Source organism: Carcharodon carcharias, chromosome 14 (genome assembly GCF_017639515.1).
Source record: "Carcharodon carcharias isolate sCarCar2 chromosome 14, sCarCar2.pri, whole genome shotgun sequence".
Lineage (NCBI taxonomy): Eukaryota > Metazoa > Chordata > Chondrichthyes > Lamniformes > Lamnidae > Carcharodon > Carcharodon carcharias.
In genome coordinates this window covers 97,734,975-97,757,581 of record NC_054480.1, presented here as the reverse complement: position 1 = coordinate 97,757,581, position 22,607 = coordinate 97,734,975, and the positions used below count along the sequence as shown (strand labels likewise).

Sequence of the window (22,607 nt, the reverse complement as noted above, 5' to 3'; positions counted from 1 at the left end):
CTCGTAATAAAGGATTGCATCCATTAGCTCTTTTATTTACATGCTGTACCTGCATACTAACTTTTTGTGACTCATGCACTAGAACATCTAGATCCCCCTGCAGCTCAGAATTCTGCAGCTGTTCCCCAGTTAAATAATACTTTTTTTTAATTCTTCCTTGCGGGCGGGTTTGCTAGTGCTGTTGGGAGGAGTTTAAACTAATTCGGCAGGGGGAGGGGACACAGAATGTTAGCAGAATAGGGACACATTATAATACAGTAAAACAATCAAGTCAGAGGGAGTACAGCTGCAATAAGCTTCAAGGGAGTAATGCAAGCCTCTACTTTAATGCCAGGAGTATTACAGGTAAAACGGATGAGTTAAGGGTGAGGACTGACATGTGGAATTGTGATATAGTAGCCATCACTGAGATGTGGTTTAGGGAAAGGCAGGATTGGCAGCTCAACATTCCAGCATATAGAATCTTCAGGTGAGACAGGAGAGGGGGTAAAAGAGGAGGAAGCGTTGCATTATTAATTAAGGAGTCAATTACTGCAGTAAGGAGAGATGATATCATGGAGGGGGCATCGAATGAAGCTTTGTGGGTATGGCTTAGGAAGAAAAAAGAGGCAACCACATTATTAGGTGTTTATTAAAGACACTCCAGATAGTCAGCGGGAAATTGAGGAGCAAATATGTGCACAATTTGTGGAGGTGTGTAAAAACAATAACAATAGGGTAATTATATTAGGTGATTTCAACTTTCCCAACATTAATTAGGATACACATAGTGTTAAGGACTTGGATGGAGTGGACTTCTTTAAATGTGTACAGGAGAACTTTTTAGGTCAATATGTACAGGGTCCAACAAGGAACGGTGCATTGCTGGACCTAATTTTGGGGAATGAAGCCGGACAGGCGGCTGAGGTGGTGGTGGGCAAGTATTTTAGTGATAGCGACCACAACATGGTACAGTTTAAGTTTGTTATGGACAAAGAAATCGACAAGTTGCAAAAAAATGTTTTGGATTGGAGGAGAATGGATTTTAGTAAAATAAGGCAGGATCTGGCCGAGGTAGACTGGGAACAGTTACTTGTGGGGAAATCTACAGAGGAACAGTGGGGGGTGTTGAAAAAGGAAATGGGGAGGGTACAGGCTCAAAATGTTCCCTCTAGGGTGATAGGAAGCAGTAACAAGCCCAGAGAACCATGGATGACCAGAGATATTCAGGTTACGATGGAGAAAGAAAAGAGAGGCTTTTAGCAGGTACAAGGGAAACAAACCAGAGGCATTAGTGGAGTACAGACAGTGCAGGGTGGAGCTTAAGAAGGCAATTAGGAGAGCAAAGAGGGGAAATGAGAAAGCTCTGGCTGGTAAAAGTAGGGAAAATCCCAAGATATTCTATATCAATGAGAAAAAGATAACCAATGAAAGAGTAGAGCCCATAAGGGACCAACGGCGCAATCTATGGGTGGAGCCAGAGGACATCGCTAGAGTGTTGAACGAATACTTCACGTCTGTCTTCACCCAAGAGAATGAGGATGGAGGTATCGAACTCGGGGAGAGACTGCGAGGTTCTTAAGCAAATTGATATAGGGGGTGACAAGGTATTGGAGGTGTTGGCAGGCTTAAAAGTGGACAAATCTCCAGGTCCGGATGATTTGTGTCTCAGGCTGCTGAGGGAGGCAAGGGAGGAGATCGCAGGGGTTCTGACCCAAATTTTTAATTCCTCTCTGGCCACGGGGGAGGTGCCAGAGGAGTGGAGAACAGCTAATGTGGTTCCGCTATTTAAGAAGGGTTGTAGAGATGAGCCAGGGAACTACAGGCCAGTGAGTCTTACGTCAGTGGTAGGGAAACTACTGGAGAAATTTCTGAAGGAGTGTATCTATTTCCACATGGAGAGGCAAGGTTTGATCAGGGATAGTCAGCATGGCTTTGTCAGAGGGAGGTCATGCCTAACAAATTTGATCGAACATTTTGAGGTGGTGACCAGGTGTGTAGATGAGGGTAGTGCAGTTGATGTAGTTTATATGGATTTCAGCAAAGCCTTTGTCAAGGTCCCACATGGGAGACTTTTAAAGAAGGCAAAGGCACATGGGATACGGGGTAATTTGATAAGGTGGATTCAAAATTGGCTTAGTTGTAGGACGCAGAGGGTGATGATAGAAGGATGCTTTAGTGACTGGAAACCAGTGTCCAATGGCGTACCGCAGGGACCTGTGCTTGGTCCCCTTATATTTGTCATTTATATAAACGCCATAGATGACCATATGGGAGGTAGGATTAGTAAGTTTGCGGATGACACACAGATTGGCTGGGTGGTTAACAGTGAGGTTGAGTGTCTTGGGCTACAGGAAGATATAGGCGGGATGGTCAATTGGGCAAATAAGTGGCAGATGGAATTTAACCCTGAAAAGCTTGAGGTGATACACTTTGGAAGGAATAATTTGACAAGGAAGTATTCAATGAACGGCAGGGCACTAGAAGTTCTGAGGAACAAAGGGACCTTGGCATGTGTGTCCATAGATCTCTGAAGGCAGAGGGGCATGTTAGTGGGGTGGTGAAAAAGGTATATGGGACACTTGCCTTTATCAATCGAGGCATAGATTACAAAAGTAGGGAGGTCATGTTGGAATTGTATAGAACCTTGGTGAGGCCACAGCTGGAGTAGTATGTGCAGTTCTGGTTGCCACATTATAGGAAGGATGTGATTGCACTGGAGTGAGTGCAGAGGAGATTCACCAGGATGTTGCCTGGGATGAAACATTTAAGTTATGAAGAGAGGTTGGATAGACTTGGGTTGTTTTCGTTGGAGCAGAGGAGACTGAGGGGCAACCTGATTGAGGTGTACAAGATTATGAGGAGCATGGATAGGGAGCAGCTGTTCCCCTTAGTTGAAGGGTCAGTCACAAGGGGGCATAAGTTCAAGGTGAGGGGCAGGAGGTTTAGGGGGGATGTGAGGAAAACCTCTCCTCCTGATTTACAGTTATTACTGGAATGTTTTTTGTATTCTCTATAATGAAGATAGAAGCAAAGTATTTGTTCATTTCATCTGACATTTCCTTATTATCTACTATTAGCTCCCCCTTCTCACTCTCTCGAGGACCAACACTCGTTTCACTTACTATTTTCCTTTTTAAATACCTGTAGAAACTCTTGCTATCCGATTTTACATTTCTAGCTGGATTCCTCTCATATTCTAATTTCTTACTCTTGATTAACCTTTTAGTCATTCTCTGCCATTCTTCATATTCTGACCAAACATCTGACCTGCCACTCGCCTCTCCGCAGTTATATGCTTTTCCTTAAGTTTAATGCTTTCTTTAACTTCTTTAGCTAACTACAGGTGCTGGGTCCTCCTTGTAGAATTTTTATTCTTAGCCAAGGTCATCTCTAACTATTGCACAAATGCCATCCTTGATCAACAGTGCTACCCCTCCACCTTTACCTAGCTTCCTACTCTTCACAAATGTCATATACCCCTCAAAACTCAGGCCCCAATCTTAGTTATCCTGCAGTCATGTCTCCTTAACGGTTATCACATCATATTTATTTACTTCAATGTGAGCTATTATTTATTTTGTTATGAATGCTACTCGCATTCAGATACACAGCCTTTAGTTTTATCTTGTTATCTTTGTAACATCTAGTCTTGGATATTGGTGTATTCTTAGGTTTTCTCTCTTTACCCCTTCCTGCTATTCTCTCTCATTTCTCATATTACTATTCTGGTCTCCTCCCTTGAATTTGCCACATCTACCAAAGCTTGATCCCTCACCGGCCCCCCTTGTTTAGTTTAAAGCCCTCTCTTCCTCCCTATTTATGCAAATCACAAGAACACTTGTCCCAAAATGGTTCAGGTGTAGACTGTCCCAATGGTACATCTCCCAATTTCCCCGTACTAGTGCCAGTGCCCCACAAACCAGAACCCGCTTCTCCCACACCAGTCTTTGAGTTACGCATTCATCTCCCTAATCTTATTTGCCCTATGCCAATTTGCACGTGGCTCAGGTAATAATCCAGAGGTTACTAACTTTGAGGTTCTGCTTCTTAATTTGGTGCCTAGGTTCTCATACTGACTATGCAGAACCTCCTTCCATGTCTTGCCTGTGTCATTGGTGCCTACATGGACCATGACAAATGGATCCTCCACCTCCCACTAGAAGTTCCTCTCTAGCCCTGAGCAGATGTCTTGAACTCTGGCACTGGGCAGGCAACATAGCCCTCTCGACTCTTGCTCTTTGCTGCAGAGGAGAGCGTCAATCACCCTCACCATACTGTCCCCTACCACCATTCCTGTTTGCACCCCCCTGCTTGAACGGCTTCTTATATCACAGTGCCATGGCCAGCCTGCTTATCCACCTTGCAGACCTTGCTTTTGCCCACACAGGTTGTGGGCACCTCAAACCTATTTGACATCTACAAAATCTGATGCTCCACCACTACTGTCTGGCCAGTCCCATTACCTGCCTCACTCACGGTCGCATCCAATGTCCCTCACCGCTAACCAAAACAGACGACCTTATTCTAAGAGTTCTGACCATCTTCCGGTGTCCAGGTATTACTCCCCCTCCTCTATGTTGCGCAATGTTTGCAATTCGGCTTCTCGGTCAAAAATCCTGATCCGAAATTCCATAGCTGCTTACCCTTTCTGTAGATGTGTTTGTCTTGGATCATCTTGGCATCCAAAAGCTTGCACATTCCACAGCTGCAACATGACACCTGTCCTGCCATTGTTACTTATTTTATTTTGTTAACTTAATTACTCACATAATTAACTTGGAATAATTCCACATTTCTTTCTCCCATGTACTGAATTCCCACGTGAACCTAATTCGCTACTCACCCGGTCTCCGTTTCATTCCAGCATAGTCGCCTGTCTCCTCGCACACCCCTTACTGATCGTGTGCTTTGAAAAACCTGTCTCTTTTAATGACCCTCTGATGAGGCACTAGTTAGTTTAGCTTCTTGCTATAGTAAGTAACAGCACTTGAACCAACTGCTTTCAGGTGATTGACAGATAACTGCCACTCCAGGCACTAACAAGCTAACCTAATTTACTTAAGGTTAGTGCTATGTCAGATCTTGATTTTTAATCAATAGTTAAAACCTGAAAAGGAATTACCACAACTTACCATGTGAACCTAACTCGCTACTCACTCAGTTTCCATCTCACTCCAGCACAGTTGCCTGTCCCTTCGCATGCCCCTTATGTATCCAAATAGTTCCACTCCCATTGATTAACCCCAAAGCCCGACACATTTTTCCTATCCAAATATTCATCCAAATCCTTTTGAACATTACTATTAAATCTGCTTCCACAACCCTTTCAGGAAGTGCATTCCACATCATAACACCTATGTAAAAAAGCAATCTCAGTTTTTTTGCTAATTTAATTAAACCTGTGCTCTCTGGTTACTGAATTTTCTATCAGTAGAAAGCTTCTCCTTATTTATTCCATCAAAACCTTTCAATTTTGAACACCTTTATTAAAGTGCCCCTTAACCTTCTCTGCTCTACGAGCAATCCCAGTTGCTCTATTCATGCCACATAATGGAAAGTTCCTTATCCCTGGTAGGATTCCAGTAAATCACATGTATCCTTTCCAAAGCACTGAACTCCTCCTAAAGTCTAATGCTTGGAATTGAACACTGTATTTGAGATGAGGCCTTACCATTGACTTATAAAGGTATGGTACAACTTCCTTGCTTTTGTACTATATGCCTTTATTTAAAAGGTCAAGGATCCAGTATTTAGGAGTTTGGAAGAAGAAACAATGGGAATGTGCATTCAAAGGGGAAAATATGTATAAAGGAGCAAAGGCTGTGTGTAAGGGTAGGCATTTTAAGATCTAACAAGTGTGAAAAACCTTCAGCAACTACGCCTCAAGCTGCTGTCTAGAAAGAATTGAAGTTAAGGGAACCCACTTTGAATTGGATTGTTTAGGTTATCATGTTTCTTTGCCTGGGTCTTTTAAAATCTGTGTGTCTTACTGTTGCCTTAATGAAAGCATAACAGGGAGTTAGATTAATTAGGGGATTTAGAAGTTATCACATTCGTAATATCTATGTGTTTAAAATCATTTCTCATATTAATAAATGTTTAATCTAGTTTTGTAGAAACCTATGAGACTTGGTGGTCTTATTACTACTGAATTCAAGGCATGCATCTCGAAATTTATGCAAATTGCAAAACAAGCTGTGGCAGTTATTTCAAGCTTCCCTCTGGTATTTGAACAACTCAGCATTTACCATTGGCTGTGCCATAACACACCTTCAAAGACTTATATGTAAATTCCCCACCTCTCTCTGTTCCTTCGCCACCTTCAAAATTGTGCCATTTATTTAGTTTATTTTGCCTCTCCTCATCCTCTCAAAATGCTTTGCTGCATTAAATTCCATCTGCCAAGTGTCTGCCATTTTATCAGTATATGTTGTCTGGAAGTCTGCCTTGTATTTGCCCATTTCACTAGTCTATGTTTTATGAAGCTTCTTACTATCTTCACTGTACAAAAATCATCTCAATTTATTTTGGTGCCATCAGTGAACAGTACACAGAGGCAAAATATTTCAATATGTGAATAACCTGTTGGGTTACAGATGAATACAAAAAAAATAAAAATAATGCAGCCTCTAACAGAACAGGAAATAAGCCATTAAGAACTTTTACACAGCGCAAAAAGATCAACATTAATACAGCTAGGCCCATTTCAAAATGTTCATGAGAATCATCGTAGTATGAATAGAAATAAGGTTGAGAACTAAGAAGCAAACCTTTTATCTGGTTCATGGCCCACTACAATCAAAGGATCATTCTCATCTGCTTTACCAACTCCTCCATCTTTCATGGTTTTGCCATTGTTCTGCTCAATTCCTGGATACTGTTCGTTCTTTGTACTCTCAATGCTTGCCCCTCGCATTTCACACTCCTGCTGGCAATTTTTCATCTCACTTGAATTTCCAGTCACAACCATCTTTTCTGTGGTGACTTGTGTAGAGTCTGCTTTGGGTGCATCCAGCTGCATGTCATTGTCCACATCCAATGTTAGCATTTCCTCCACTTGCAGCTCGACTAAGGAATGATCCTCATCCTGATAGGTGTCTGTGACAATCATATATTGTGCCAATAGCTGCAAGTCTTCAGAGGGAGTCTCTGTAGGAACTGAACTATGAACTTCCCCCGGATCTTCAGCTATAGTTTCCTTTTCTATAGGGGAATAGAAGAGCACATGTTTAAATTACTACAGTTAGAGCAAATATAAATATGAAGCTAGTATTTCTTTGTACTCAAATCAGGGATTGGAAAAACGAAGGAGTTTAAATATTGTCAGAAAACAAACTCATTTCTCATTCTCCCCAGTAGCACTATTTTTTTCTCTTGCAAGTATTTATCTTTAACCATATATGATTCTGAGGGATCGCGACACGGCAAATGCTGAGAGGATGCTTCCCCTTATGGGGATGCCCTGAATTAGGGGTCAGAGTTAAAAAATAAGGGGAATTCCATTTAAGATGGTGATGAGGAAGAATTTCTTCTCCAAGGGTCATTAGTGTTTGGAATTCTCTTCCCCAGTGAGCAGGGCAGGCTAAGTCACTGAATATGTTCAAGGCTGAGTGAGCCAGATTGCTGGCTGACAAGGGAGTCAAGGATTATGGGGGATGGACAGGAAAGTGGAGGCGAGGCCACAAGCAGGTTAGCCATGATCTTACTGAATGGCAAGGTTGGCTCGATGGGCCAAATGGCCTATGCCTGCTCCTATTTCTTATGATCAAGGCATTGTTACAGCCTGGTGAGGAGGCGGCGAATGGCTCCCCTCTTTTCCCACTCCTTGTTTGATCGTGACAGGGATTTTTTTTAATTTAAAAAGGATATACTTGCCAATTTTGTTAAAGTTTAACTATTTAAGCACTGTGATCACAAAAAAACAAACAGGTTTCTTTCAGTGTAACAAAGTAAGAGGTTAGTTTTATTGTACATACATTGATCTGGGTGAAATAATAAAATGCACGCCAACTTTCACATGCATACATAAACTTGGAGGGCGCACCCACACACAATTACAGGTTGGAGTGAGGAAGGGTAGGTTGATCAAATTAAGAGTCCATAAGTAAAAAGAATATACGGTCAGTGGCTCAGTGACTCTGTTGGTTAGCCCCTCCTTTGGTGGTCCTTATGTTTCTATTTAAAGTTGCGGCCTGTTACTTTGGTTGTGCCTCTGGTGACAATGGCGTTGAGCAGAATTTCTGTTTTAAAAGGTCTCTGTTCACAGCAGGTATGCTTCTGATTGGTCTTGGTCAGCAACAGTGCTCAAAGCTTGCTAGGAAGGGTGGAGTAAGAGCAAGACTCAACAGCTTCAGTTGCTTGTCCTCAGTTCATCAGAATCAACTCACCACAAAATTTGTCTTCTTTAAACACAAAGGGGTTTGCTGGTCATGTGACAACTGTCAAAGGGAGGAATCCAAATAAGAATGTTGTTTGTATATTCCAAAAGGTAGCTTGATTAGCTTATGTCTGCAATGTTACCTCAGCCATTGTCTCATGGTCCAAGTGATTAGATTTAATGCCCCTTCTCCAGCAGTTGAATCTTAAGGTTCCCATCTTAGTACCTTGTTAATGGCACAGGAGCAAGTTCAGGGAGAGAAATCATTGGTCCCGGTGTCTTTCCTGTTTCTGGGCCCCTTAACCCCCGACCCCCCAACCCAATCACACCCTTTGGGTGCCCAGAATTGGGAACCATAGTCACACTGTTTTTATATAGGTTTAGTAAAACCTTTTGGCTCTATGCCTTTATTTATAAAGCCCAGCAAAAGGTCAGGTTTCATTATGATACACTTTACAACCATGGCTTTGTCAGACAATTACAAACAACTTGGTCATTCAGGCAGTCAAACATTTCTGCTTCTTTGAACGTAGCCCTATACAATATCCAAAAAGCAACATCCAAAAGACTTAAACCTCACAAGCACTTCAAACATCAATCCTATGTACAAATTCGAATATCTTGAACTAACAGTGACATAATCGATTGGTGCATGGCTCCTGGTTTCACTTCTAAGTTTAAAAATAGCAAAACCTTCCAGTAAAGTAGCACCAACCAATTTACCTGCAATAATGTGCTATTTCTATCCCCACAAGTGGGCTTTCTTAACAGAAACTTTGCATCAAGTGATATTTTCTCATTTTAAATTGAAACTAACCACACTTATGAATGCCCAGCATGGAGCATACAATAGGAGAACAAAATCCTGCAGATGTTGGATATTTGAAATATGAACAGAAAATGCTAGAAATACTCAGCAGACCAGGCAGCAACTACAGTGAGAGAAACAGTCAATGCTTCAGGTTCACGATCTGCACTAATTCTGATGAAGGGTCATTGACTTCTGTTTCTCTGCCACTAAATATGCTGAGCATTTCCAAACCTTCCTGTTTCTATTGGAGCAAAAATAACCTCTTTTGCCAGCCCTCCACAAAGCAATCAGGCTTGTGAGCACAAAAAATCGATGTCAAGGGAATAAATCGATAATTTTAAAAATGAGTAATTAATTGGTCATTAAAAGGTACCAAGCAGCAGAACTAACTAATAAAACTTTTTTTGCCTTTTTGCTTAAGAAGCAGAGCTAGAGAGAGACAGACTAGGTTCCAAGTCCTGGTCACCAGGGAAGGGGGAGGGTGGCCAGGGCCGATTTGGGTTTAACAAACATCAACTTCTGGTGGCGCACACTCTGAGCTGGCAGAATTCATGTGATAGTGGGGGTTGGAAGCAAGTTGCCTTCCAGCTTGGGTTTTCCTCCTCTCCCTGCCCAGTGTGTACATTTGTTTTTGGGGAGGGAGGAGGAGGTGGTGTGTATGTCCGCACCAAGTAGCCTTTGTCTGTGTGTGTCCAGCTCACTCCCAGTCCCAAGGTTCTCTCTTTCACATGCTCCACCACCTCACTCTCACTCCTTCCCCCCTGGGCTGGCAGGTACTTTACCAATTTTAAGTCTGCTATAGCCATGCAACATAAACATTCAAATTTGTATTGGTGGCTCAGTGCTGCAGCATCTCATGTAACTAAATGCACCGAATCACGTTTAACACCCACTATTTCCTACAGAATGTCTTACCAGTTCCACTCAGGGTACTACCTTGTCCACTTTATTGGGCAGACCAGTAGTGCAAATGCATTTAAACAGATGAGCTTTAAAGTGGATGCCACGTGTTTCCCCCCCACATTTTGGCAGGTAGGTGATTGCAGATAGCTTTCAAAGACATCACGATTACTCCTGTGGTACAAAAACCACATAGTTTTATCAGTTAATTAATGGAGATTAATATTGCTGAGGAGGAGTTTGGGATGGTTGTGAAGGTGGCAAGAAGGAGGAGGTCGGGTCTGGAAGGGCCTGATCCAGGGCCACACCATCAAGAGGGAGGATGCTGGGAAGGGCCTAGGGGTAGAGGTTAAGCATTAGGCGCTTTACTTTCCCTTGTGTTCTAGCAGCCTCTGGCTAGGTCTGAAGTGAAGGAAACACCAGCGCTCAAGTTCCGACAGAAACAAAACAGTCCTCACACAAGTATCGACATGAGGGACACTTGTAGGCCTCTCAAGCTTATTCTGCAATTCAATAAGATCCTTTTTTAAAAATTCTGTCCCCTAGTTCTGGTCTCTCCCAAAATGGGAAACATCCTTTCAGCATCCACTCGTCGAGACCCCTCAGGATCTTACATGTTCAATAAGGTGACGTCTCATTCTTCTAAACTCTAATGGATACAGGTCCAACCTGTCCTCATTGGATAACTCCCTCATCCCTGGAATCAGTCAAGTGAACCTTCTCTGAACTGCTTCTAATGCACTTTCTTAAATAAGGAGACCAAAATTGGTAGAGTCTTTACAGAACTGGTATCTCCATCCCAATGAAGTGGAATGTGGAATGCATAGTGATGCAAACTGGGGCAGCCATTTTTTTTGGCTGTGATTTCCTGTCATCTTTTTAAGCCTTTTGTTTTTAGAAAGTCTGTTCTTAAACGTTAAAGCTCATGTTTCCAGCTGGCAGATTAAAAATCATTATCTTCATAACAGTGTCAACAAGAGAATTTCAACCAAGGAGAACGGAAAAGATTTAGTCAACTCCTATAAATTCAGAGTTGCTGAACTGAACACCAAGACATGATAAAAACAAAAAACTGCGGATGCTGGAAATCCAAAACAAAAACAGAATTACCTGGACAAACTCAGCAGGTCTGGCAGCATTGGCAGAGAAGAAAAGAGTTGACGTTTCGAGTCCTCATGCCCCTTCAACAGAACTGATCTTTCTTTACAAGGAGAGGGAAATATAAGCTGGTTTAAGGTGGGGGGTGGGTTTAGAAGAAGTGGAGGTGGAGGGGGGTGTGTTAGGATAGGAGCAGATCATCAAAAGATGTCACAGGCAAAAGAACACAGAGGTGTTGAAGTTGGTGATATTATCTAAACGAATGTGCTAATTAAGAATGGATGGTAGGGCACTCAGGTATAGCTCTAGTGGGGGTGGGGGAGCATAAAAGATTTAAAAATAATGGAAATAGGTGGGAAAAGAAAAATCTATATAAATTATTGAAGAAAAAAAAAACAAAAGGAAGAGCACCTCATCTTCCGACTAGGCACTTTACAGCTTTCCGGACCGAATACTGAATTCAACAACTTTAGGTCTTGAGCTCCCTCCTCCATCCCCACCCCCTTTCTGTTTCTTCCCCCTTCCTTTTGTTTTTTTTCTCCAATAATTTATATAGATTTTTCTTTTCCCACCTATTTCCACTATTTTTAAATCTTTTATGCTCCCCCACTCCCACCAGAGCTATACCTGGAGTGCCCTACCATCCATTCTTAATTAGCACATTTGTTTAGATAATATCACCAACTTCAACACCTCTGTGTTCTTTTGTCTGTGACATCTTTTGATGATCTGCTCCTATCCTAACACCCGCCCTCTCCACTTCTCTCTCTCTCTCCCCACCCCCCCCCCGCCCCACCCCCCACCCCACCCCACCTCCCCCCCTCCGCACCTTAAACCAGCTTATACTTCCCTCTCCTTGTAATGAAAGATCAGTTCTGTTGTAGGGTCATGAGGACTCGAAACGTCAACTCTTTTCTTCTCTGCCGATGCTGCCAGACCTGCTGAGTTTGTCCAGGTAATTCTGTTTTTGATCAAGATGTGATAGTTGAGTATACAGTATTTCAAAAAGTATGTGTTCATAAATGAATACCAAACAATGCGAAATGACCAACGTCTCTCCTACTACAGAAAACGTTAAATTGTACACAGTATTGTCACTGACAAATGATTATAGCATACCACTGCTAAAACTTCAGATCCTCTTAATTTCTACAATGCGAAACACACATTGGCATATACATGGATCATATGATGACATATCTATTTAATGGGTTCCTCCTCATTTCAAACTGTTCTACACACTTTCACTCTGCATTGTTTATTAGATTCAGGATGGTTACAGCACAAGCAGGTGGCCATTTAGCCCATCATGTCCATGCCAGATCTCTAAGAGCAACTCAGCTAGTTCCACCCGCCCACCTTTTCCCACAACACTGCAAATTTTTTCCCTTCAGAGTGTTATCCAATTCCCTTTTGTAAGCCACAATGGAATCTGCCTCTGCCACACTCTCAGATCCTAACAGCTCACTGCATAAAAAAGATTTTACCTTGATCATCTCAGGTTCTTTTGCCAGTTAGCTTAAATCGGTCCTCTGGTTCTCAACTCTTGTGTTCATTGGAACAATTTCTCCCCAACTACTCTGTCCAGACCCCTCATCATTCTGATCACCTCTATCAAGCATCTTCTTTACTCTTCTCCTTAGAAAAGAAATGCTTAAGTGTAAATCAGGATAAATTGTTCCCAGTGGTAGATGGGCCAAGTTACCAGAAAGCACAGCTTTATGGTAATTGGTTAATAAAAGAGGCAGCAAGTTATGATCTGCAATGCAGTGTTGAAAAGGTGATGGCAGCAAATTCAATAATAACTTTCAAAAGGGAATTACAGAACTATTTTATTCATCCATGGGATGCAGGTGTCACTGGCTAGGCCAGCATTTTTTGCCGATCCCTAGTTGCCCTTGAGATGAATAATACTTGAAGGGGCAAAATTTGCAGGATTATGGGGAAAGAGGTGAAACTAATTGGGTAACTCTTTCAAAGAGCTGGTGCAAGCACATTTGGCCAAATAGCATCTTTCTGTGCTGTATGCTTCTATCGTACTTGCCTCTTTTTTGGGCACTGATTGCAAAAAAGCAAATCAATTAAGATTGTTTTATCCTATCTTTCTCCTCCACTGAAGTTAAATACCATGACAGAGCACAGGCTGACAGCATGGTCGATGAAGTCACAGGTGAACACTGTTCATAGACCCACAATCTCTATGGGTTTCTCTTACTAATTTAGATTGCCAGCTGCCCTTTCCAATGGAGAAGTTCATAAAATAGAGACTTGCTTTTCTATACATGTCTTTCAAATGTGGAGGTCCTAGAACTTTTTCAGAAATTTATTCTTTTATGGGATATGGGTGTCGCTGGCAAGGGCAGCATTTGTTGCTCATCCCTAATTACACTTGAACTGAGTAGCTTGCTAGGCCATTTCAGAGGGCAGTTAAGAGTCAATCACATTGCTGTGGATCTCGAGTTATATGTAGACTAAACTGGGTAGGGATGACAGATTTCCTTCCCTAAAAGGACATTTGTGAATAAGATGGGTTTATACAACAATCAATGATAGTTCCAGAGTCACCATTATTGAGACTAGCTTTCAATTCCAGATTTTATTAACTGAATTTAAATTCCACCAGCTGCTGTGGTAGGATTTGAACTCTTGTTCCCACAGCATTTTTCAGGGCTTCTAGTGATTGCCATCACCTCCTAGAATAGAAATGCATGAGGCATGCAGGGAAGTGACATGGAATCACTTGTGTCTGGTGCTGAGTATTTACACAGAGTCATTGCTAGGTCTGCAAAGTTCTCTCAAAACAGAAGTATCATATACAAATATGTGGTTCTACATATTAGGCAGCCAAGGACAAGATGTCTCTAATTCAACTGAAAAATTGCAAGAAAATCCCCATGTCTATGACATCACTGGAATACACAGTTTGGGTCCTTGATGTTCGAGTACCACTGATGGTGGGAGGATCAGTTTTCTGCTCAATAAAACTAAACTGAAAAGAGCAAGGTCAAGAGAGAGACAGTTGAAAAGAAAAAGCTCTAATGGATCTGGCTGCAGACTGAACTTTGAAGATTTAAGTTTAGAATGACAACATGGTAATAAATTCAACTTTTCATTTACCCATTGTTTAAATTAGATTCAACAGTCCACTTCGTTCACCTCTACCCTGAATCTTTTGGATAGAAGGCAAGCTGGCTCTGTGTGTAGGTTTTATCTCACTGCACTTTTAGCTTTCTAAATAACTCAAATACTCTAATTAACAATAAAAACAGAAAATGCTGGAAATTCAGCTGATCTGGCAGCATCTTTGGAGAGAGAAACAGATGTGACATTACAAGTCGATGACCTTTCATTTGCTGAGCATTACCAGCATTTCGGTTTTTATTTCAAATATCCAGGATGCACATTATTTTGCTTTTATACTCTACTTAGCAGTTTGGTTGGTTGCACATTTGTATTCCCACCTCTGTTGGGGACAGAAAGAATTCAGCATTAAATTGACTTAAAGCACATGTAGGAGCAGGTGTACCCTAAGGGTTTAGTAGCTGAATGATCAATTTGAAAGGTATAGGACACGTCTCAATTTTCCATTTTTCCTGTATGAGCGTTATTTTCTAATTGATCACTAAATATGCACACTTGCAAGTGAGTAGGTTTGAGGGAGGGAAAACTGAGAAGTAAAGCAGTGAGCCACATGGATACAAAATGGATCACCTTCAACAACATCTGCTTCTCCTGATATGGCATTAATTTCCTAAAGGGAACAGAAATACAAATGCATTAGAGATAGTCACATCTGATAAATACATATTACTTATATTATCATATGGAGTAACTGATCAAGTCATTAGGAATCAAATTAAGAATAATGGGAGGTATGCTAAATTAGTAGATTACAGATGTGTGTGTCAATGATGGTAATTGTACATACACAAGTAATCTGAGCTGACAAGATATGGCATCTTTAACATAAAATCTCCCAGGGCGCTACACAGGAGCATTATAGAACAAAATTTGACATTAAGCCACATCATGATATCAGGGCAGATGACCAAAAGCTTGGTTTTAAAGGTGTGCCTTAGAGGACAAGAGAGGTAAAGAGGCAGAGAAGTTTAGGAAGGGAATACCAAAGCTTGGGCTTCAGGTGGCTGAAGGCGCAGCTACCAATGGTGAAGTGATTAAAATTGGTGATGCTCAAGAGGCCAGAATTAGAGTGCATATACTGTGGAGGGTAGTGGGGCTGGAGGAATTTACAAAGATAGGAAGGGGTGAGCTGTGGAAGGATTTGAAAATATGGACAAGAATTTTAAAACCGAGGTGTTACATACAAACATACGAATTTGGAGCAGGAGTAGGGCATACGGCCCCTTCAGCCTGCTTCACCATTCAATAAGAACATGGCTGATCTGTTTGTGGTCTCAACTCCACATTCCACTGACCCCCAATAACTTTTGACTCTCTCGTCAGTCAATAATCCATCTATCTCTGCCTTAAAAATATTCAATAACCCTGCCTCCAGCACCCTTTGAAGAGAGTTCAAAAGATTCACAACCCTTACAGGAAAAAAAAACTCTTCTCATCACTGCCTTAAATGGGAGACCCCTTATTTTTAAACTGTGTCGCCTACAACTGTCTCGCCCACAAGAGAAAACACCCTTTCAACATCCAGCCTGTCAAGTCCCCTCAGGGTCTTAAGATGTTTCAATAAGTTCACCTCTCAATATTCTGAACTTCAACAAATACAGGCTCAGCCAGTCCAACCTTCTCTCATAAGATACCCCAGATATCAGTTGAGTGAACCTTCTCTGAACTGCTTCTAACCCATTTATATCCTTCCTTAAATAAGGAGGCCAAAACTGTACCTAATACTCCAGATGTGGCCTTACCAAAGCCCTGAATAACAGTAGCAAAACAACCCTACTTCTATATTCCACGCCCCTTGCAATAACAACATTCCAATTGCCTTCCTAATCACTTGCTGTACCTGCATACTAACTTTATGATTCATGTACCAGGATACCCAGGTCCTTCTGTACCTCAGAGTTCTGCAATTTCTCTCCATTTAAATAATATGCTGCTTTTCTATTCTTCATGTTTGCCCACATTATACTCCATCTGCCAAGTTTTTGCCCACTCACTTAACTTATTTATGTCCCTTTGCAGACTCCTTACGTCTGCTTCACAACTTACTTTCTTACCTACCTTTGTGTCATCAGCAAATTTAGCAACCATATATTCGGTCCCTTCATCCAAGTCATTGATATAAATTGCAAATAGTTGAGGCACCAGCACTGATCCCTGTGACACTCCACGCGTCACATCTCGTCAAGCTGAAATTGACCCGCTTATGCCTACTCTGTTTCCTGTTAGCTAACCAATCCTCTATCCATGCTAATATGTTGCCCCTTGCACCATGAGCTCTTGTTTTGTCTTGGTAGTAACCTTCAGTGTGACACCTTGTCAAATGCCTTCTGCAAATTTAAGAACATCACATTTACAAGTTCCTTTTTATCCATATTGCACAGGAAATCATGTTTGACTAATTTAATGGAAATCTTTGAGGAAGTAACAAGCAACATGGATAAAGAGGAACTTGTAGATGTGCTGTACTTAGATTTCCAGAAGGCATTTGTTGCTTAGCTGGGAGCCAATGTAGGTCAGTGATCATTACGGGGGAGGATTGGGTGAATGGGACTAGCTGTAAGTTAGGACATGAGTAACAGGGTTTCAGATGGTCACAAGGGTAGAATATGGGAGGTTGGCCGACAGCAACTTGCTGTAGTCAAGTTTAGGGGTGACAAGGGCATGGACCGCGGCTTCAGAAGCCAAACCAGGGATACAGTTGGGTGTTTACAGAGATGAAAGTTGGCAGTTTGAGTGATGATACACATATGCGGTCAGAAGCTCAACTCAGGGTCAAGTCTGACAACAAGTATGTGAAAGTATGGTTTAGTCTCAGACAGTTGCCAGGGAGAGGGATGGAGTCAGTGGCTATGGAATGGAATTAATAGTGGGACTAAGTTTTGTTGATATTTAAACTGAAGAACTTTCAGCTCATCCAGTGCTGGATGTCAGACAAACAGTCTGATAATTTAGAAACAGTGAAGAGTTGAGGGAGGTACTTGTGGTGGTGAAGTACAGCTGAGGTATAGCAGAACAGAAACATACTGGCATTAATACTCTAAACAAATCAAGTGACATTCTTATAACATCAAATACCACAGGCAGGGTTTTATCTTAGAGCAGACAGAAAGCAGAAATGGCCACACAGACAGCCATTCAAATGATAACAGCTTTGGTTCCAATAAAGAATTTGGCTTGGTAAGCACAAGCATTTGAAACACAAATACATATTTCCACATAAAATGTTGGGAGTTGGATGGTTAAATTTAGCAGAAACAGGACATGCCCATTTTCTTTTCTTGTCGTACACACTATGCTCTGAATGACTACTACTGCTGAGCATGATCATACTTGCAAATAAACAGGCTTAAAAAAAGTACCAAACTGTCATTTATTTTGTGTATTGATGCCAGTAAGTTTCAGTGTAGTCAATTTACAGTAAGACGAGAATACAATGCAATAGAATTCTAGCATGACAGTTTGTATGGTTCATCATCTAACCGATGATAAATAAGCACACACATCTTGATACAGATAGAGCACACTTAAATATAGTAACAATGATTAAGTTATGACCACGAAAACAGCTCAAAAATGTTCTATCAACATAATTTTGGTTGCCCATGTGTGATTATTTGCATGCTGTTTTCCAATTATATAGGTATGTTCGTTTAGTGTATGGTATTTGACTAGCAACCCAAAATTTGTAAGTGCAAATCCCATCATGGTGAGGAAACCAATTCAATAAATTTGGTGAATTGATAGAAAAGCTGCTGGTGAACCACTGTTGTAAAGGGAACCTCCCATCCCATCACGTCTAGCCTACACTTGATTCCGGATACACAGATGTTGTAGATACTCAATACACTCTGAAGTAAAAACAATTCCCATGGTACTTTGCCAGTTCACAACCTTCTCTTCCCAAGAAGGATTTTTAAAAAAACAACAACACATCACCACAACCTCATTATTCCTACTTTTCATTCATAGTTATAAAAATGGCTATGTGTAAAAGGTAGTCAATTCATCTCCTGATTGGCACCAGCTTTGGGATGCCCTGAAAATAAATTCTTTCTAGGACAATAGATGTTTTAATGAGGAATTGTTTTAAATTTCCAATTTTCCTTCAGAGATATATTTTGAAATAAATACTTGAGAAGACCAGTTGAAAATATAAGTTGAAAGTATTATTTTAATTAGGGGTCAATTCTCATTCAAATTTTTGGAATCCAAAACACTTTCCACACAAAAGCTTAAAGCTATTTGTACTTGTAGGAACCCAGAACCTTGCATGATCTGTTATTCATCAGTTAAGTTCCTATAATGTCTTCTTGGTGAATTTCTGTGCTCACTAAGGTGAAGAGTATTAGCATAGGGAAAAGAAACACCTTTGTAACACAAGGCAAGACAAGTAGTCTACATTTCTTAATTCATCCCTGAGGAAGCACTTACTTGCTGTTCACTAAAATCCCCATCTCCACAGTCTTGTGTCTGATCATCCTTCAAGGTGTTCCCTAAAGAATAAAGCAAATGTAGCATTTACACCAGTTAATTTTGTCTTTGTAGGACATCAGAAACCACTGTTTGTTCATAAAATCATACAGCACAAATCGTTATTTAGCCCATCATGTCTGTGCTGACTCTTTGAAAGATTAACCCAACCAGTTCCACTCCCCTGCTCTTTCCCCTTAGAGACCGAAGGCTTTTTAAAAGAGATGAATTTCCCAACAACCAATGGAAAGAACCAAAGGGCAAGATTTCACATTTTAAGACTTTTACTGTGACAATCTAAAATCAATATAGATCAAACATTAATTTGCATTAGTTGCCTATTAATTAAGGAAAAGATACTTCCACATGAACTATTGCAATCAAAATATGTCTTATTGCCTTTCACTGTGTACCATGGTCCTGGCAGATATGTAGCACTATAGGAACAATCCCAGTCATTCCCAGATCTCCAGTGGAGGTTCACTTCTCTCCACCATGCCAGGTCGAAACTTCCAGTGTCTTTTGACAATTGTTCCACTCCATGTTCGTGTTTTCAGGGCCTGATTACCACCAGCACTTTGGTGATTCTCTGTTCCTTAAATTTTCAAGAGCCCCTTCCGTTGTTCCCTTTCTTTTAAATGGAAACTGAACTCTCACAAGTATCTAGCTTGGTTGTTAACATACAAACAGTTGATCTGTTTCCCCATAGTAGTAGCTCCTTTTTTTCTGCGTCTCAAAGAGGAGCTGTCCTTTTTCTGAGATACTGTAGAAAGGTGTTAAAACTGCAACCCCCACCCCTCTTCAAGGGTTGATGTTCACATTTCTTTCCCCATGGCATTCGGATCATATGGGCATGATTCAGAGCTGGTGTGTTTATCCAGATTCTCTGTTTTACTTTGAGTTTAAGGTAAATCTCAAAACATAACTATCTTGTAAATGTCAGCATTCACGACAGCCTATTTCCCTACGAAGTGTTATCAGTTTCCTTTTGAAAGTTACTACTGAATTTGCTTCCACAATCTTTTCAGGCTATTCGTAACTTATTGCATAAAGAAAGATTCTCTGTTTCCACCAGAAATTTAGCTAATTATCTTAAATCTGTATCCTCTGGTTATTGACCTGAACAGAAAAAGTTTTTCCCCCATCTACTCTTATCAAAACCCCTCATCAGATTATTGGGAAGTAGTGATGCTATGGGTTAGACCATTGCCCTTAAACTTTGGAGAGTTGGGCTCAAATCAAGACCTTGCTGTTCAGAAGGAAGCTTCTTATTCACTGACGCAAAAATCTCCAGTAAAATAATTCTGGGCTAGTAATCTGGTTACAGTGGATCCACAAGACAGTGCAGCCACTCAGCCAATCTTACTTAGCATTATCAGAGATCTGGTCAAAAATAGAAATAGACTCTGAGGCCGAAGCAATGTTGCCAGAGTTTTGTTCTGCATCTAACCCACACAACTTGCAATGAGCACCCGATTTCCAGTTTAATTTCAACATTATGACTTCTAGCATGGAAAAGTCTCAAAAAATACATCAAAACAGAAACTTAAATACTTTCAGAAAGTTACTTAATTTCCTACCTTTCCCCATCTTCTCTGGTATTTTATTGCCAGGAATCTCTGGAGCGCTTGAAATTTCATCAGGGTTTCCTCTTGCCTCTTCTTTTGACTGCTGACAGTAATGAACATTGTGTGAGTCAAGTTACTAGAAATTAAAAGGAGCCATCAGCAGATCCAACTGGCCCATCATTTAACTGCTCATTGCTAATTCAACGTGAGGAGGGATAACCAGTATAACATACAGTCTCCATACAAGCCCAACAATCTTGGACTCCTAAATGTTGTACTTCTCAATATTCTTCAATAGTACAGTACTCTACACAGAACCAGGTGACCGACTAAACTCCTGCAATGAAGGGGTTAACATAGAAAATAGGAGCAGGAATGGTGATATGGTCCTTTGAGCCTGTGCCACCATTCAATATGTTGATCCTCTATTTCACTGCCATACTCCTGCTCTCTCCCCATACCTCTTGACGCCTTGGGTCTAGAAATCTATTTCCTTCTTAAATATATTCAGTGACTTGGCCTCCACAGCCTGTGGCAGAGAATTCCATAGGTTTACCGCCCTCTGAGTGAAGACATTTCTCATCTCAGTGGTGGGCAAGATTCTAGAAACAATTATTTGGGATAGAATTAGTAATCACATGGAAAAATATAGGTTGATAAGGAAGACCCAGCATGGATTTCTAAATGGGAAATCGTGTTTAACTAACTTGCTGGAGTTTTTTTGAAGAGGTGACAGAAAAGCTCTTTGAGGGTAATGCCGTTGATGTGGTGTACATGGACTTTCAAAAGACATTTGACAGAGTGCCACACAACAGACTTATGGGAAATGTTATTGCTCATGGGATAAAAGGGATAGTAGCAACGTGGATACAAAATTGGCTGAAAAATAGGAAGCAGAGAGTAATGGTCAATGGATATTTTCCAGGCTGGAGGAAGGTTTTTGGTGAAGATTCCCAGGGGTCGGTTTTGGGACCCTTGCTTTTAACATAAGAGAATAAGAACTAGGAGCAGCAACAGGCAATTCACCCCTCGAAACTGCCCTGCCATTCAATATGATCATGGCTGATCTCATTTTGGCCTCAAATACAATTTCCTGCCTTCTCCCCATAACCTTTCAACCTGTTACTAATTTAAAATCTATCTATCTCCTCCTTAAATTTATTTATTCAGCATCCCAGCACCCACTGCCCTCTGAGGTAGTGAATTCCACAGGTTCACGACCCTATGAGAAAAGTGATTCTTCCTCATATCTGATTTAAATCTACCACCCCTTAGCCTAAAACTATGGCCTCTCGTTCTAGAATGCCCCACAAGGGGAAGCATCTGCTCCACATCTACTTTGTCTAACCCCTTTAGCATCTTATATACATCAATTAGATCTCTTCTCATCCTTCTAAACTCTAGTGAGTATATGCCTAAAATGTTCAATCTCTCCTCACATCTTTCCTGATATATATTAATGATCTAGATCTTGGTGTGCAGGGAACAATTTCAAAGTTTGCAGATGATACGAAGCTTGGGAATGTTTCGAACTGCAAGGAGGATGGTGTGGAACTTCAAGAGGACATAGACAAGCTGGTGGAGTGGGCAGATAATGTTCAACAGGGAGAAGTGTGAGGTGATGCATTTTGGTAAGAAGAACATGGACAGACAATATAAAATGAGTGAAATTTTGAAAGGGTGCAGGAGCAGAAAGACTTGAGTGTATATGTGCATAGATCATTGAAGGTGGCAGGACAGGTGGAGAGCAGTTAATAAAGAATATAGCATCGGGGCTTTTTTAATAGAGGCATAGGGTACAAGAGTAGGGAGGCTACGCTGAATTTATATAAGACACTCGGTTCGGTCTCAGTTGGAATATTGTGTATAGTTCTGGGCACCATATTATAGGAAGGATGAGAACACACTGGAGAGAGTGCAGAAGAGGTTTACAAGAATGGTTGCAGGGATGAGAAACTTCAGCTTTGAGGATAGATTGGAGAGGTTGGGACTGTTCTCCTTGGCAAACCATATCTCGTAAAAATTTAGATAACCCTTCCACAATCCCCATTGCTGTAATATTTCGCAAAGGTATTGCTTCCAGAAACCTCGCAGACACGTCCATTATTGTCAGCAAGTGCTGATTTCCACTTTTAGTCTGAGGGAGGGGTCCTACACAATCAATCATGACCCTAGTAATTGGAATTAAAGGTGCCGGTTTAATTACTGCTTGTGGTTTCCTTGTCACTTGACATATGTGACATGTTCTACAGAATTTGAC

The 22,607-nt window shown here is 41.1% G+C and overlaps 1 protein-coding gene across 1 annotated transcript in view; it reads right to left on the bottom strand.

The window, feature by feature from the left end:
* Positions 1 to 22,607, bottom strand: part of LOC121287557 (SAFB-like transcription modulator) — a 103,127-nt gene that overhangs the window by 74,575 nt on the left and 5,945 nt on the right. Inside the window, exons 2-5 of the mRNA XM_041205488.1 lie at positions 20,360 to 20,450; positions 18,741 to 18,802; positions 14,880 to 14,919; positions 6,753 to 7,185 (exon numbers count right to left, since the gene is read on the bottom strand). Coding sequence (XP_041061422.1) covers positions 6,753 to 7,185; positions 14,880 to 14,919; positions 18,741 to 18,802; positions 20,360 to 20,450 — 626 coding nt within the window. The remainder of the gene's footprint in view (positions 1 to 6,752; positions 7,186 to 14,879; positions 14,920 to 18,740; positions 18,803 to 20,359; positions 20,451 to 22,607) is intronic.